Source organism: Anser anser (genome assembly GCF_964211835.1).
Source record: "Anser anser genome assembly, chromosome: 6".
Taxonomy (NCBI): Eukaryota; Metazoa; Chordata; class Aves; order Anseriformes; family Anatidae; genus Anser; species Anser anser.
Window position 1 is genome coordinate 9,419,743 of NC_139726.1, and position 17,556 is coordinate 9,437,298.

Genomic DNA, 17,556 nt, shown 5'->3' on the forward strand with positions numbered 1-17,556 from the left:
CTTTGAAACTCGCTGAGGAAGTGGCGGCTGTTTCCCTATGTTCTGTGAATCGTGGCCTGGCGGACAGGGCGCTGTGACCCCTTCTTTCCCCTTTTCTCTCTTTTTCCCCCCAAATCTCAGCCCCCAATCCTGCTGGCATGGCCGGCAGCTCAGCTTCGTTGAAGTCCAGCTGAACCTAACGCACCCGTGCACACTCTGTCAGGCCTGAAGAGACAACAAGCAGAGAGTGAAGAATACAAGAATCACACACTTTGACATGAAAACGGTCTTTAATTCGTTGGCGTTTTAGCAGCCAAACTCCCTGCTTCGAGGGCAGGGCGCTGGTGCCTCAGGGACGCTCGCTGCCCCTCCGCCTGGCGGGCCGGGCCGGGCGAGGCCGGGCGCTCCGTAGGGAGAGGCCTGTCGCTGTCCCCGTTCCTTTCCCCGTCCCCGTTCCTTTCCCTGTTCCTTTCCCCGTCCCCGTCCCCGTCCCCCTGAGCAGCCTGCGCGGCCGTCCGCGGCCCTCCCCCCCCAGCGGCCCGGCGGGGCGCTGCGGAGGCTGCGCGAGGCGGGGACTGGCGCGGGAGGGAGAAGATGGCGGAGGCCGAGTGAGTCCAGGGGTGGCGGCGGCTGCCGGGCGGAGGGGGGCGGCTGGGCCGGGCCAGGCCGGGATGAGCCGAGCGGATCCGAGCCGGGTCAGGCCGAGCCGAGCCAGGCGGGCGAGGCGCCGCGCGGAGCCCCAGCTTGGGGCCTCGGGGCGGGGATGGCGCAGAGCCCCCGCCGCGGCCGGGGTGCCCGGGGCTCCGGCGCCGCGCAGGCAGGAGGGGCGGCCCCACCGGTACCGGCTGCCAGCCCTGCTGCCAGCCCTGCCTTGCCTTGCCCTGACCTGCCGGCTGCGGCTCGGGCACCGCTCTCCGGGGCTCGGTGCCGCCGGGCGGGGCTGAACCTGCCGCGGGGAGACGCTCTCCCTGCCCCCGGAGGGCGCCGCCGGCGGGGCCGGGCCCGCTGTCCGCGGTCGCCCCGTACCGAGCCTCGGCGGCATCAAGGTGGCCGCAGGCGGTGTCCCGGCGGCGGCAGTGCCCAGGCCGGCGGCTGCCGAGCCGCAGAGGTGCCCGGTTCCTGCCCGCCGAAGTGGGGAGGTCAGGGCTCGGTGCTGTGGGGTTCCCCGCCCTTGGTTTCCCTTCGATTTGCCATTGCGTTCACCTCCTTCTTGGTCTTACTGAAATAAATCTCTTCTTTCTTGCCCCCCCCACATGCCGAATTGTTCATAATGCATCTTATTATGTGAGAAGTTTGATGAAACTCGCACAGCACAGCTCTTCATTAGCTTGGGGAGCGCTGGGGAGCAGTGGCGGGATGGATCTTCTAATTAAAAGACAGTTAAGTGTTTTGAAAATGTCAGGAGTGATAATTTGCTTGTTAACTTTTTTTGCGTAAGGCCAGGCATTGCGTGGTTGCCTTGCGAATCGTATCTGGTTCTCTCACATGGTACGTTTGGTATGTTAAAAAGCTCGGGCTGAGGCCTTGTGCCACTGAAGAGGGAAAGTGAAGTTGTGACTCTGTAACAGTGCCAAGCCTGCAGCTTTCTGTATGTTTTTGCAGCTTTGAGTGTTCATTCCCGAAAGACGAAGGCATAGAAGTTGTGTTGGTTCAATGTGTGAACTATTCCATCTGAAGGGAAACCCTACCTATAAAATACAGGGCTTGAAAGGAGGCAGGCTGTCTAAATCATCTGCAAGTACACCAGCTTCGCAGTCTAGGAGAAAGAGTTGATGTCTTCTTTGGAAATCTTAATGTCCGTTTTCATTAAAGGAAGCAGTAGTAAATACCTTTGATACGCAGTTAGCGTGTCTTGCCTGGGAACCTTAAACCCAGGCTGTCAGAGACACTGAAGAGTCCTGATGTTAGTTTTGGTCGGCTACCTTGCTCTGCTCTGCCATTTCTCTGGCATGCCAGCAGCCAGGCAGCAGATAGAATTTGGGAACTGTAATAAAATAAATGGGAACAGCGTGTGTAGGGTGGGAAACCAGGACAGAAACCACTGCGTCATGCTAATTTGAGATCTGGTATTACTTGCTATAAAGACGTTCATTGACATATACCCACTGAAAGTGTCCTTGTGCTGGTAAAGCTGTTTGCCTCGTAGTAAAAACATTGCCGGAATCTGCAGTGCCTTGAATGACTTGCAGCTGCAGGGCTTGTCTAAAAGCAGCAAGCAATTCCCTAGCATAGAAAAGTCCTGTTATGTTTTGATAAGCCTTAACAATTAAGTATCATGTATTTGCCAAAGGGTGTATTCAGTGCGAAATCAGGTAAATACGGTTTTCATTTTCTGAAACTGGTTTATGCCAGAGTAAAATGGACTTTAATTTGATCATCAACATTTGTAGTTTTTTAAAAAAAGAGTAAGATCTGGTCGATTTTTACGTCAGTAAAACATTTTACGTAGTGCCCAGTGGGACAGCTGACGCTTCTTAATTAAGTTGGAGATTATTGCATTCAAAGAATTACAAGAAGCAGAGTCTTGTTAGAGGAAGATATCAAGAGATGGTATAACATGGGGAAATAATGGCTGCAGGGAAATTATTAATAGATTTCTTCAAAGATTGGGAGTCGGGTTGGTCTTGCTTAATATTTTAATTGATGAGCTTGGTGCACAAAACAGAATTGTAGTAATGGTGTTTACTGGTGACCCAAAGTTGGGCAATGTTTGCAGGGTCAAAGAGGACAAAGGTATCCTGCAGGAAGAATTGAACGGCATCGAGTGTCAGAGTGATACATGTGGGATAACATTTGGCATGCAAAGTTTGGAGCTGGTACTGAGAAACAGGAGTTCGCTAACAGGAGAGAAGAAAGACGCGAATGTAGTAACAGATCACAGGATGTGAGCAACTGCTTTGTGGCAGTGGAAAAAAAGCAAATGTGGAGTGCCCCAGAAGAACTCAGCTAAATAGGCACACAAAAGTAGGAACTTTGTTGTACAAGGAGAGCCAAATCTGGAAATTTTCATGTCAGCTCTGGTCACATTTAAAAAAAAAAAAAAAAGAAAAAGAAAAAAAAGAAAAAAGGAAGTGCCAAGAGCTATTGGGATGATGAAGTAAGTAGAGAGTCCAGAGTTTAGTGTGTTTTCCTGGGAAAACTAAAGCTAAGAAGTGACTTAACGGTTTAACACCCCTCCCTCCCCCATTAGGTACGGTATTCCCACGGAGTTCTTTTTTTGTAGTTGGGACCTACGGTTTCTGGTGCCGTTTAAGACCTCCCCTGTAGACTGTGAATATTCCTGCCATCGCCAGGTGGGCATAGCCTGCAGAGGAGGTTCTCAACTTAAGTTGTGATTTATTTGTGATTCCCTGCTTTCTTTCCTGGAGGCTAAATGTATTATCCAAGCTCTACTGCCATGCCATCCAGAGGAGGGAAAAAAAATCTGGAGCGCCTCCCTTTTGCTGGAGGGAAGTGTTGCAGTGTCAGCGTTGGTGCAGACATCTCGATGCTCGGTGTGAGTCAGGGTGCTGAGTAAGAAGCCAGACACACCATGGTTGCCGTCTTCGCCCTCCGCCTCCCCAAGACGGGTTCCTCATTACAAATATCGCTCAGAAGCAGCTGCGTAGAAGAGATCCTGTGTTCTTGGGAGGGCTCTGCTGCCTCCCCTAACTGCCAGCGGGAAGTTAGGTGTGATAAGAACATTTTTTTTTTTAAATCTTCTTCTTTTGTTTTGCCTCTTAGAACTTTTCACAGTGCTGAAGGATACCTCAGCATGGCATCGTGTTGTTGCTGGAGGTAGCCAGAGTGTCTTAGCTAGCCTGGATGCATTTCACTTGCCTCTTGGCATTCGGTCAGCAAAAGGGAAGGCGGGTGCCTCCGCACTGCCCTTACGTCTGCAGAGAGCCTTCTCTGGATCTGCTGAACCTGAGCGGAAGGGGAAGGATGCACCCGCTGTTTTGGCTCCCCTTCCGTCCCCGTGGCCATAAGTAAGAGTTAACAGAAGCTGCCACCAGCTGGCAGTTTCAAATTTAAAAACAATGTCAGGGCTTTTTCTTTTTCTTTTTTTTTTGAGTTCCAGGTGGCTAAGCTGCCGATCAAAACTGTTGTTATACACGAATGTGGCACCGAATCCGTGTATAACAAGACTCTTGACTGACAGTTTTGTTTTTTAAAAAGAGTGATTGGGATGGGAACTCTGCCATTCACATAGTGCCTGCAGAGTTATTCATGTAGGAAGCCATCCAGGGCACGGGCAGGTGGAGCTCCTTTTTCCCTTCGCTCTCAGATTCTTTTCTGCCTGTCCACAATTATAGTTTATAATAATGGATGGTAGCTTTGACAAAATGTTCCTTTGGTAAACATTTTCTCTGTACCGGGGTTACTTTTCTGGTTCAGCAAGTTATTTGCTCTTTATCTGGGATTACGCAAATTGGTGCGCTCTGGGATTGCTGAAATTTTGTCTCCATCCTGAAAAATATTTCTCAGATTTCACTTTCCAGTTGAGAAATGTTTTCTGGCTTCTCTTCAAGAAGAAAGATCTGTGAACCCCTGTGGCTAACTTGAAACCAAGGGCTGCCTTACTTCTGAATTACATAATCTCCAGTTGTTTAAAGGAGGGAATTAAGACAAAATTTACTGTTACTGTGAAGCAAGCCTTTCTTCCATCTGATATCAGTTTTATTTTTCTCATTGCTGTGGTTTTGCATTCCTAGCTGTCCTAACCCACATTTTCTTCCTTGTCTCCTAGTAGATAAAGCTATTCGTAAAACCTGTTTTCTTTGTAAGGCGTTTTTGCAGCTGTGGTTGGTTCTGGTCTCCAAAGACAAATTGCCTCTTCAGAAAATTCAGAAAAAAATATAAAACCCAATTTCTGATTTATTTAGGAGGACTATGTATAACGTTTTTTACATCTGAATTTTTCACCATCGTTTTATTATTTTTCAGGGTTTGGGTATCTCCTAATTGAGGAGAGTCAAAATACCGACTACAAGTGAATCCTCCTCAGCCAGCCTGTCGGATGCCTCTGAGAGCATAAGAAGTCATGGCGGAAAATGACGCAATGCCAACCTTACCAAAAAAGTGTGGTCCATACATTTCATCTGTAACCAGTCGTGGCATGAATTTGGTAATTCGTGGTATAGTGCTGTTTTTTATTGGCGTATTTCTTGCATTAGTATTAAACTTGCTTCAGATCCAGAGAAACGTTACTCTCTTCCCCCCTGATGTGATCACAAGCATCTTCTCCTCAGCTTGGTGGGTGCCACCTTGCTGTGGCACAGCGTCAGGTAAGTTCAGTTGTGTATTTATGCCTGGCATGGAGATGAGAGGTTGGATAGGTAGTTATAGTTGCAAAAATCTTCATTTGAAAGGTGTGGAAAACAAAAATTTCAGTCACATTGCCTTTTCTAAGCTAATGCTATCCAGATCTCGCTGGGTATTCACAAATAGCGTGCATGTGTCCAAAAATTATTGTTCTGCTAACTCACTACACTGTAATATTGTTAGCAGAGTATAACCTTTGCGTTTTCTTCTGGGAAGGTGGTGCCAGTTGTAACTTTGGGGCTGGTTACAGGAATATGCTCTACAGGCAGCCCATGGAAACAGGCTGGAAGCATCAGATGTTGCTGCGCACTGCAGCTTGTTTTTGAGCACAATGAACTACTCCCAGTAATGCTCCATTTTGTGGTCCAGCTTTCCATTTGTTCCTCAGTCCAGTTTGAGGTATTGCTTTAGCTGTGTGAAGTTCAGAAACCTGACTGTGTCTCGGGGAGTTAAGGCCAGATACACAGTTTTCAGTTGTAGAAGCCCGTTACAGAACAGAGCACCTCAGTTAGATTCATATATCAAGTCGGATGATGTGTACATGCTTCGTTTCTCCCATAACCACGTAGGGAGTTGAAGCTTTTTTGTGTGATTTGGGAACTAGTTTAAGTGAGATGTCTACTGTAGGTAGTAAGAAATATCCCTTTTTCCATTTCTTTCATCTTCAAGTATCAAGTACAAATCTGACGGAGTTAGGCTTTCTACTTGGCTTTGAAGATTGTTGATCACATGGGTCGATTTTACACTTCACTAAGGGAATATCCTTAGCAGCGAGGTCTGGAGGAGTTCTGATTTAATGAACCTTCACAGTAAGTGCAGCATATTCTCAGATAGTTTTAATAAGATTGAGAAGCTCACTTTTCTGGGGATTAATCATAGCAGCATAGAATGGTTTGGGTTCAAAGGGAGCTTAACGATCATCAACCCCCAGCCATGGGCATGGAGATGAAGAGTCAATGAATGAGTTTTTGAGTTGATACTACTGTTGTGCTGATGATAATATTTAAGTCTTTTTTTTTTCCTGCTCATCTAATTGCTTTCCTTTTGATAGCTTGTTGAAATAGCTCTCTGAATCCATCAGTTTTGTTCTACTGTGGAAATGCATTTGGCACAGTATGGCCGAAGTTACATACCTACTTTATCTGCTGGTTGTCTTACTCCTCTTTCCCTTGTCTTACTGTGATTGTGGATTATTTTTTTGGATTGTATTCTGCATTTTTCTTTTAAACTTTAAATTGGTTGTCTAGACAAACACATCTGGTAAAGAAATGGTCTTTTATGTATGGAGAAGTTTGGTTTGAATGCTGTCGTAGTTGTGACAGAGTTCAGCTAGTCAACAGTTTTTCTATGGCTTTCTGTGTAGGAATGATTTAGGGTGTTGTGGTTCTTAGCATTGGGATGTAGCTGTCTGTAATTATTACTTGGAAAATGGATGTCCCATGTCTGTGAGGCTTACAATGTGAGAAGGGTGACATGGTTGAAAAGGCTGAAGGACCAATAGTACACTTTGTGTTCTATTAAAACCATGTTCACACAGTGTTTTAGCAGTACTACTTTCCATTTGTCATTCAAGGTTTCTCTGGGGGTTAAAACCTACAGAATCCCATCTTGCAGCAGCAACACGTAAAGTTCACCGTAAAGTTTGAACTGTGAACTGTTTGCATCAGGTTGTACCCTAGGCACTCTTGGTTTGTTTGAGAACACCATCTGCAGCTGTGTACAGGGAAGTCAAAAGGCTTCTCATGTGTCGGTGGTTTTGATGGAAAGACTGGATATTGTTTGTGAAACACAGTCATCTGTTAGATATTTGCACTACTTGCTTTTAAACCACCTGATTTAAAGATATTACTTAATTGGCTTTTCCCAGCAGGAGTGACACCTGCTAAAGTTCGAGTTCTTTCTCTTTTATTATCAGTCTTTTCCATTTACCTTCCTTATCCCCTCTGCTAGCATACAGACAGGCAATCTCTACGGTACATGCTGATAATTCACCCATTTTCTTACCATTTATACTTGTACAGCCTTCCTGGAACTGGCACAAACATTTCTTTGCAGTACGGTTTATTATTATGAACAGAATAAAGGTGTTTTGCATATTTATAACCGGTGGTAATCGAGGTTGCTTTCAGAGAAGTCCTTTCATCCATCTCTGTTATTAGTCATCAGTTTGGCCCCATGCCTTTGGCACGAAAATTGTTCATGGAAGATTTTTTTCCTCTCTAGCCTTACTGGTGATTTATTTTCCTGAATCATGGAGATCAGGTTCCTCTCTGTCTGAGTAAAGAGCATTTGCCATAACATACCTCCAGCAGCATGCCAGACTGAGGGTACTACAGTCCATGCCAATTACTCAGCCTCTGCCTCCCTCCTGCAGCACCAGTTTAACTTTAAGCAGCAGTGTTAATCCTCAGCTGTGTTGGTAACAGTCTTTTTCACTGCAACTGCAGTACAGAATAAATTTATGAAGAAGTGTTCAAAGAGCATAGCAGTTCCCTGGGGTTGAAAGTCCTGTTTGCTTTTAGTATTCAACAGCTACTGCAGGTTCTTGGCTTTCCTTCTTCTGTGCGAGCCTTTATAGTAGCACTGAAGAAAATAAAAACATTATCCAAACAAAGACTGCTTGTAACAACAACACAAGAAGACAGAAAATATTGACATTATAGAGAACGGTTTGCCCTTCCTGTGGGGTGTTTGTTTTGTAGTTATTTTAACATGCATGTTTGATACGTGGGCTTTTCAGAAGTGCCAGCCTGCAAGCTATTACTGCTCTTCTAGAAGTATGCTGTGAGAGTGCAGATTCTGGTAGGGTGCAGAGTGCTTTGAGCCTCAGCCTTTAGTTCAAATCAGCTCAGTTTTACTACTTCTGCTACATCACTGCTGCTGTGGTTGACAGTGCTGCTGAACAATTCTACAGGGCTTTGTTAAATAATGAAATTGTTTGAAATTCTGTTTTGTTGCAATGTGTGTTTTGTACCATGTATGCCTAAAATATTTGTTTAGGTTACAATAATTGTCTAGGTAGTCTTTGTTTTAGTTAAATATTGCCAGTACTTTAACTTTTGGGCCTTTTTTCTTTCATGTTTCCACAGCTGTGATTGGGTTATTGTACCCATGCATGGACAGACATCTGGGAGAGCCACATAAATTTAAGAGAGAATGGTCCAGTGTGATGCGATGTGTAGCAGTCTTTGTGGGAATAAATCATGCCAGCGCTGTATCCTATATTCTAATGAAATTGGCGATAACAAATAGGTTTCCAGTAAAACAAAGCTTACATAGTCATGGTGAATTGTTGTTAAAAATATAACGTGCAGCATGTTTGCAAAGGAAATGCTGAATATGTCTTACTGTTAAACTGGGATAGCATTATTGGAGGTGGTAAGTCTCACATTTTTTGGTTCTGAAAAAGCTTTTCGTTAGAAATGCCTCAGTATTGGGCTTAGTCTTATAGTCTTTATTATCGCTGAAAAATTAAGCATAGGGAAATCATAGAACCGTAGAACAGCTTGGGTTGGAAGGGACCTTAAAGATCATCTGGTTCCAACCCCCACATACGCACCTCCACGGATGAGGCACCCACTGCTTCTCTGGGCAGCCTGTTCCAGTGCCTCACCACCCTCTAAGTGAAGAATTTCTTCCTAACATCTAATCTAAATCTCCCCCTCTTTCAGTTTAAAACCGTTCCCCGTTGTCCTGTCATTATCTGACTGAGCAGAGTCGCTCTACATCTTTTTGTAAGCCCCTTTTAAGTACTGAAGGGCTGCAAAGACGTCTCCCCGGAGCCTCCTCTTCTCCAGGCTGAAGATCCCCAGCTCTCTCAGCCTTTTTTCATAGGAGAGGTGTTCCAGCCCTCTGATCAACTTTGTGGACCTCCTTTGGACCTGCTCTAACAGATCTACATCTTTCTCGTGCTGGGGGCCCCAGAGCTGGACGCAGGACTCCAGGTGGGGCCTCAAAAGGGCAGAGCAGAGGAGGACAGTCCCCTCCCTCCCTGCTCTCCACTCCTCTGTTGATGCAGCCCAGGAAGCAAGAAATACTTACAGGGTGTGTGTGAAGGCACGTGCACTTTGCAGAGAATGGGGAGAAATGTGCACCAGGTAATACCAATGACTTCACACAGCATTTTCCAAGGCTACTGTTGTTACCCCATTCTACAAACATGGCCTTGATGCTGAGATGGTAGTTACCATTCCTGTGGCCATTCACTGAGAGCAATTAGAAGTAACTCAGTGTGTTACGCTACATTATCTTCCTCCTATTTGTGTAGCTGTTCATGTGCAGCCTTGCACAAGTGTGCTGAAAGCTGGCATTCCTCCCCTCTGAAGCAGCTGGTAGTGCTGGGGGCATGCTGGATCACAACAGGGCGTTTGTCATGTGGATTGGTGCACCTTACTGGCAGCACGGTCCCAGTGGGTTTGTGTAGTCATATCCAGTGACTCCTCTGTCTGTAAAAATGGGGTTCTTATGAAATGGTCAGAAAGAAAATTTATCATCTCTGGAACTCTCATTTCTTTCAGTGTCAGCTCCAGCTCTTACCAGAAATCTGTGGGGGGAGTGCTAAGAAGTTTCTGATTGTCTGCTACTGAATCTCCTCATTTCCAAGAGAAGAGCACAAGTGAGCAGTGTAAGGGCTGGCTGAATTCTGAGGTGACTTGGCCCTTAAACGGTTTTTATTTTATGGTTTTGTTCCTGCAAGCCATCCTATGCAGTATGTCCAGATGAGCTGGAGTTGTCGAGGTTCAAAGTCACACTCGCTGTCCCAGACAAACCTTGCTTTTTTGTCAAAGATTAATTAATGTGGTCCTGTGGTTCTTACCAGCCTTGGACCATACCTGATCTGTAAGCACATACAACTTCGCTGCTTTTAAGAATGCAAGAGAGTTGACAGCTTCTCTCTGCATGGGTCAGATTATTTGCAGCAAACCATCTTACAGTTTTCTAACAGCTGTTACACATATTCCAGAATATCATTAATGTACTGTCTGTGTTTCTTCCTTGACAGCTCTCCAGACAGCTTTCTTTTCAGTTTATTACTCGTTCTGCACATTGCCATATTTGGTGTGGGTTTTGTTCGTTTGACATTTTTTCCTGATGCTATTGATTTTTATCCTGTAATTAATTAATTTATTTGCTAGTTGAACTTTTCTAATTTCCTGTAGGTCTCTCTCCAGGCTTGTGTGAGAAAATAGGACAGTGGTTTTACGTTGTCATCCCATAAATTTTCTTTAAGGCTTATGAAACTTGACAGCCTCCTTTTTAATAATCTATTTTGGAAAGGACTAGTGAGGATGAGTTAGTACTTCCAAAACATTTTGAAGAAGGTGAGATACTGCAAAGATATCTCAAGCAACTCACAGTTTTATTGCAGGTTTGATAAAAACTGAATTTCACTGTTGAATACTTTCACATTAATATTATTTATGTTTTGTTTTATAGAAAGCATTATTTTTTTAATGTTTTGCTGAATGTAAACTAGTGTGTAAATTAAACATAATTGCAATTGAAGTAAGAGTGACAAATAACTTTTTTCTTTATACCTGATAGCAATATGGTAGCCAATACAGTTAGTTTGTCTCACAGTAAAAAATACAGCACTATCTGTTGTGTCAAAATATGATAAAAGGAATTAAGAAAACTTTACATTTGCATTTGACATTTCCAAGCTTCTCCTTAACAATTAACCCAGAAAGTGGATTTTGCCAACAATATCCAGTTGTCTCTGACATTAGCAGCCCTATCAATTGGACTGTGGTGGACATTTGATAGATCACGAAGTGGCTTTGGCCTTGGAGTAGGAATTGCTTTCCTGGCCACATTGGTGTCACAGTTTCTGGTCTACAATGGAGTTTATCAGTAAGTATTCTAATTCTTTAAGGCGAAATTATAGTATCCTGAAGCTATACAATAAAATCGGAATAACTGAAGGGGCAGAATTTGTCACGACTTCCAAAGCTGCCAGCACTTAATTTGGAGCATAAAATACATTTGCGAAAGCTTTGTGTTTGCAGGTGAGTTTTTTAGTTGGGAGTTGTTTATTTCAATAAAATTGCTGCCGTTACAAACAATGCACTTTTTTTTTTTTTTAGTTTAACAAATGGGATTATAATCAGTAAGAAGTCTCATTTGTTATTTGCTGTAAGCAATTAAGTTTCTATAATAGTAGCTTTTTGAGTTGAAGTGTCCTGTTATTTAAATCTGTGGATTTGTCTCCTGTGTTTGGAGGTCTCTACGTATTGCACAAGATTGAGCTAAAAAAAAAAATGTATTTTTTCCAGATACACATCTCCAGATTTCCTTTATGTTCGTTCCTGGTTGCCATGTATATTTTTTGCTGGTGGAATAACTATGGGCAATATTGGCAGGCAGCTGGCAATGGTAAGTTTGGGGGGGAGGATTGACTGCCTTCTAGTAGTAGATGTAATCCACGTCATTGTTTCCTTCAGAGATACCAATCAGTTATTTGAATTGAGGAGGTGGAGTAAGGTAGTAACTGGTAATCTTTGTTTTTTGATCTAGTTAGTGAGCCGTTAGCACTGTTAGTCAGTCCATCGTTTTGCTCTGTACACTCAGTTGCATTCTTTTAGTTATCTCAAGACTAGGAGCTAAATAAGAACACCAGGTATGGGGAGAAGTCGAGCCATCCCCTAAGTCTGCTGCTCGCAGAAGCAGAAATTGCAGCCAGCAGCATGTGCACAGAACCTAGGGAGACTAAACTTATCTGGGTGAAGTGTAAAATGAGCTGTCTTACCACTCATTTTGTAGAAAATTCTCCTTCATAGTCTTTTTCATTATTTATGTAAATTACTGTTGTTGTTTTTGTCAACTTCTGTGTTTCAGTATGAATGCAAAGTCATTGCAGAGAAGTCTCACGAAGACTGAGGAGAAACAAGATGCACCTTTTAAACAGGAAAATATCTGACAAATGACTGTCGGAGGAGCATAAGGAACACTTGACTATGAAATTGCCAAAATGCAATTTTTTTCCCTTCAGTGGTATACTTTACTGCAATCTGTGATTGCTGCTTCTATAGAAACCTTGATGTCTGATTTTTGATTACTGTGAAGTTACAATAGTATGCAATACATTTGATAATATTGGTTCAAATATAGGATTCTTTTCCAAATCTAAACCGAGTTTACCATAAATTGTTGTCTGTCCATAATGTTGCAGTGCCAAACTGAACCTTTTGCACTACATTTCTGTAGCTGAAACTTCTGCTTCACTTTATCTTGAAAGTTTTAAGGAATTTGTTCTTAGTAGCTCAATGAAAGACAAGGGATTCAAAGTTAGGAATGAAGATCTCTTTACATGATGATAGCTAGTAATACCTTTAAGAAATTCATGGATTACAGGTGAGCCTTGATGCAATAAGTTAACTGATTCCTGCCTATTAACATGCTGTATCATTCTTCATTGCAGGTGAGGAAACTTAATATGGATTGCGTGGGTTATTGCTGTATCATTTCATTTGTCTGTGATCCATGCCCAGTTTCCCGTATTCAGAACGTAGAAATGGAAACTGAGGCTTCACTGTTTTCCCCCCTTGTACAACCAATATACATGCTTAGATACGGATTTATGTGGACAGTCATTAGATGTGGACAAATTCTGAAACTGCTTGTACTGAGTACCAGGATACAATTCGGGTCATTCTTGTACAAATCCTTAAGCTGACTTGTGTTGATCCCTTTTAAAAAGGTGTGTTGTCGTTTTTTTTTTTTTAAATGAAATTTAATTCTGCTGAACTAAATCAGCCACTACCATATAGTGTCAGAAAGACCTCCATTACCAACGTTACTCGTGATTGTTTTTGTCTTCTCCCTGTTGTGTTTGCAGGGATTGGCAGGAGAAGGCAAGGCGATATTTTAGGTACTGATGTAGCCCTTATTTCTGTGACCTTGGTCTACGCACTCATAAATGCATTTGTTCTCATCGCAACTTTCTGAAGTAGAGAAGTCCTGTTATCCTTGTTTTACAGGTGCCTGTGCACAGAAAGTCTGATAGGACAGAGCTGAAATAGGCCATATATTAATTGGTTCCCTTCTTAAGAAGGAGAATTTTGGTGTGACCCATGTTCATGGGCATACATGGAATTCCCTTATGTTGGCTTTGCAGCTCCCTTTTAAGAGCATGAGACAAAGGAAACTGTGCAAGAAGGCAGAAAGCAGACTTGAAGAGGACTCTGCCAGCCTGTGCCAGCAGTGAATTTGGTGTGGAATGACTCTACTTTGTTTTCCTCTATTTCTGTACTGATGTTAATTGTTTTATTCTTTTTGTTTGTTTGTCTTGAAGTACTTTTTAAATCTTCCATGAAAGGTTTATAAGAAATGTTACAGTCACCTAAGGAGACTGGAGTTGGTCCAAAGAACAAATAGATGTTTAGACAAGTTTTTATTAATAAATGTGTATATGCATTGTACATGAAGCTTGAAATAGGCAACTCTTTTTCAGTCTTATATACTTGTATCTAAGTCTGAAAAGTATGCAATGGAGTGCTTCCAAAAATGATGGTCACAAGACGGAAAATTTCTTGAATGGGAAAGTGTAAAACCAATAAATAAGCGAGTGATGTGTAAAGAGCTTGGTTCTGCAGCTCCACAGTTTCATTAGCTTATTACAGTTCTATGGCAATTCAGCACCTAAAGCACACTTTCATTTGGTAATGTTTCAAGAAAGCATTTGCAGATGTTTTTTACCATGGTATTCTAAACTGAGGTAGACCATGTTTAAGTAGATCCCTGACTACAGCTTTCTTTTAATCAAATCATGTGGCAATATAAAGCTTTTAATTCGTAACACCAGGAGACCATTTGAGCATGAACTAAGGGTGAGTTTCCTTAGGCAGGCTGTGGCATCCCACGAAAGAAACTGTTGTGCTTTCTGTACAGTATTTGGCCTGATCTGTCTTCTCTACTTCAACGAATGGTTTCAGCTTGGTGGGCTGAATGAAGAGTCCCTCTTGAATTATCAAGGCATGAATGGCATAAAAATTCAGATGTTGGTGTTTCTTATCCTGACTGTAGGAAATAACATGGTACCTCAGTAGTCAGCGTGCTGACTTGGCAAACAATTTACTTTCATTGTGACCAGTAAGTGTGTACAACTCGAGATGAATAGTTCTTATTATTCACTTGGTGGTGGAACTGCTTTTACCTGCCAGTCTAAATATTTACACAGAAGCAGCCTTGTGTATGTGAAAATGTGTGCAGTATGTGAGAAGTGGTTATTGTGCGTTCGTGGCACCCACTTTACAGCAGTTTGCACTCAGATTCATCTAAACCTGATTAGACTGCGCTGTCAACTAACATCTTTTAAATTTCTTTTTGGAAATTTTGAGCACGTCTTGCAAAGGCAGCAATCATCCAAAATAAATTTGGGTGGAGTCCTTTATTACATGTGTTTTACTTTTTTATTCTTATTCGACTGAAGTTGTTACAACAATGAGATCTTGGATGTCTCATTTTTTTCAAACTGCATTGTAATTTTGTGGCTGATGTGTTCAAACCCTGACAAAGGTTCACAAAAATGCTGACACGGCCTTAACTGTAGTGGTGTGAACATGCTGCTACTGTATAGCATGTAATTATACCATTAGACTGTCTTAAAAACGTTGTTCAATAGAGAATGAATAAGGTATATTTTAGATACAACTTTATATGCACTATAACCTCTTCACTAATTAAGCATTGTAAGCTCTATGCTGTTTAAACTGGCAAATTGCTGTTAAAAGCAAAATGTGCATTAAATACAATTGCAACGTTGTTTGAAAGGTTTCTTTTTTTTTTTTTTAAGAAATAATATTGTTTTTTTTTTTTAATACAGTGAATTGTCTTCTGTCAGCAGTCTGATAATAACTTTGAGCTGGCATGTTGGTTGCACAAAACACCTCTCTGGAAATAGTTAAAGAAAAAAAAAAAAAGGCACAATCAAATCAGCAGTGATTTTATCACAGCATGCCGAGCTGCCTTTGAAAATATGCCCTTTTGAATCTGCAATGAAAGCATTTGAGCTGGGGGAAAATAAACTAGATAACTTCAGTTGCAATACAAAGTATAGAGATTTAGATTTAAATAGTCCTTGAGAATATGGGAAAAAAAAAAAGTGATGACAGGAAATCCCATAATGAGGTATTTGTATTTATTAATGTTCTGGTCTGGATATGAGCTGAATGCTAGATATTCACTGACTGCCTATTGACAGTGCCCATCACTGTCTCAAAAAGATGTGACAAGTAGAGGTTTAAAAATGCGTGACGAAAAAAACTCAGGGCAGATCTGATGGAAGGGTGGGGAGGGATGTTCATCGGTATTTGAGGTGTACGTCCCACAGCCGTCTCGGAGCAGGACTGCAGTATGACTGAAAGCCGGAGAGAACACAGAGGCAAACGGAAAAGCCCCAGGTTTGTGTTGGACGAGGCAAGCTGTGACCGAAAAACCTAAGTTTGTTGTCAAAAAGCAGAGAGTCATGGGCGTGCCAAGTGTCTGACCAAATTGCAGGCAAAGATAACTATAATTTTACACAGTCGGAGCACTACGTTCATTCAGAAGCACGTTGGCAAAGCTGCTTTGCTGGCGTGTTTACCTCTCCCTGCCCTGTGAGAGCACTGCCCTGGGGAATGGGAAATGCAGGTCCTCCCTGCCAGCCTTCAGCCTGCAGCTGTGAATGAGAACTTGCCCATTTCAGAAAGAATATTCCAGCCGCACGGCTGCCAGGCTCTCTTGATAGGCATCCTGTGCCTCTTTTTATGACGGGGCTGATGCGAGTAGCTAGGAGGAGAGTAAACGAAGTTTTCCTCCGTAGCTCCTGTACTTCCCTTCTGCCATCTGGCTGGGATCTGCTGCGAGGAGCTGTGGGCATGCCAGCCTTTTCTTTTCATCTCTCCCAGCGTGTAAGGAAGGGATGTCATTTTACCAGCGGCACCACCCTGGACATTTTGCGTATTTTTTTTTTTTACATTTTGGAGCAGTGCCACCAATAATTCCTAATGGTGATGTTAAGGGATGAATGCAACCTATGGAGTTGAGGTTAAATGTGAAAAACAATGCTTATAAAAGTACAGGCACAGCTGGCGCAGGGAGCGTGTGTCTCGCAGGGGGAATAGCTATCTAATGCTGTTAGTTTTGATGCCAGTACTAAATGCAAAGCATAAGTAATTTTGCGGCTTAATGTTCAGTACTAAGCAGTAAATGAAAGGTCAGTCCAACGTGTTAACTGTCAGGGAATAGTAAACACTACCTTAATTGCTTCATACAATCAGCCTGGACTTTTGGTGTGTCTGGTGTCATGTTTTGAGCAGCGTGGTCCAAAGCCTCGTCCTGATTACTTTCCCCCCAGTCAAATGACAAAGCCTCAAATTAAAGGCTAACCCGGGGCTTTTCAGGCAGCGTACTGGGGGGTTGTGCTTTGAATGCTTAAAAGCCGCTCCGAGGAAGAGGTAGGGGGCATTTCTCAATCAGACTGGAGTCAAAATCCAGGTTTAAGGGTAGTTTTGCATTTTCTTGAGGCTTTCCTTTCTTGCTCTTTCTTTTTGAAGTGCCAAAGTTTCGCAGCTACTTCTGCACCCTCACACGTTTTTGCCCTACCTAGCACTACACCATGTAGGAAACTAAATATACAGGAAAGATTATAATGGAAAAGGGCTTTTATTATGCTTTCCCCCAGGTAAGTGACCTGGGAGCTCAGTGTACAGCACGCCGTGCACGTCAGTGTCTGACTCACGACCTGCAGCGTTCCCGGATTCACGTGCATGGGATTAGTTTCTGTACTGGCAGCAGGTCTGCCTGGACTTTTGCACTTAAAAACCTCCGTGTGGGGAGTAACCTGATGTAATGGGGTTATGCAGGGATATTCGCACACATTGCCCGGTATTCTCAATTGCAAAGTTCAGGGGAATAGCCATAGGGTCTGCTTTTTATGAATTTCTTGATAGAAATCCTGAAATTGTACCTTTTAAGCAAATATGGCAAAATATGCATTGTAAATAAATCTATTTATAAATGTTGAAATTCACAATGAACGTAGTTCTGTTTCTTCTGATTAGTTCAATGTGTGGCTTGCATTATGTGATAAACCGAAATTTCACCTATATATATATAATTTTTTTTTTTCAATCGAATCTCAAACAAGATTTGCTTCATCCAGTTACGGCAAACATGTATGAACTGAAAAAGCTGGGAGGAAGAGTGCTGCAGCTTAACTTGCAGGCTAAAACTTATGCAAGGGGTAGCTCCGACACTTGGCATAACGTTGCAGGAAAGAAAAGGACAATAAGC

At 42.9% G+C, this 17,556-nt stretch overlaps 1 protein-coding gene across 2 annotated transcripts; it reads left to right on the forward strand.

Annotated features, from left to right (window-relative positions):
• Nucleotides 1–290: 290 nt before the first annotated feature.
• INSIG2 (insulin induced gene 2) lies at nt 291–15,053 on the forward strand. Of its 2 annotated transcripts, XM_083841942.1 has the most exons (6): nt 291–587; nt 4,906–5,246; nt 8,373–8,497; nt 10,970–11,136; nt 11,559–11,658; nt 12,121–15,053. In XM_083841942.1, the coding sequence occupies exons 2-6, from the start codon at nt 5,003–5,005 to the stop codon at nt 12,160–12,162; spliced, it is 678 nt and encodes a 225-aa protein (XP_083698068.1). In that variant the 5' UTR covers nt 291–587; nt 4,906–5,002; the 3' UTR covers nt 12,163–15,053. The 2 variants fall into 2 exon arrangements, with proteins under 2 accessions (XP_083698068.1, XP_083698069.1); XM_083841943.1 differs by lacking the exon at nt 291–587 and having other exon boundaries at nt 4,930–5,086.
• Nucleotides 15,054–17,556: the final 2,503 nt, after the last annotated feature.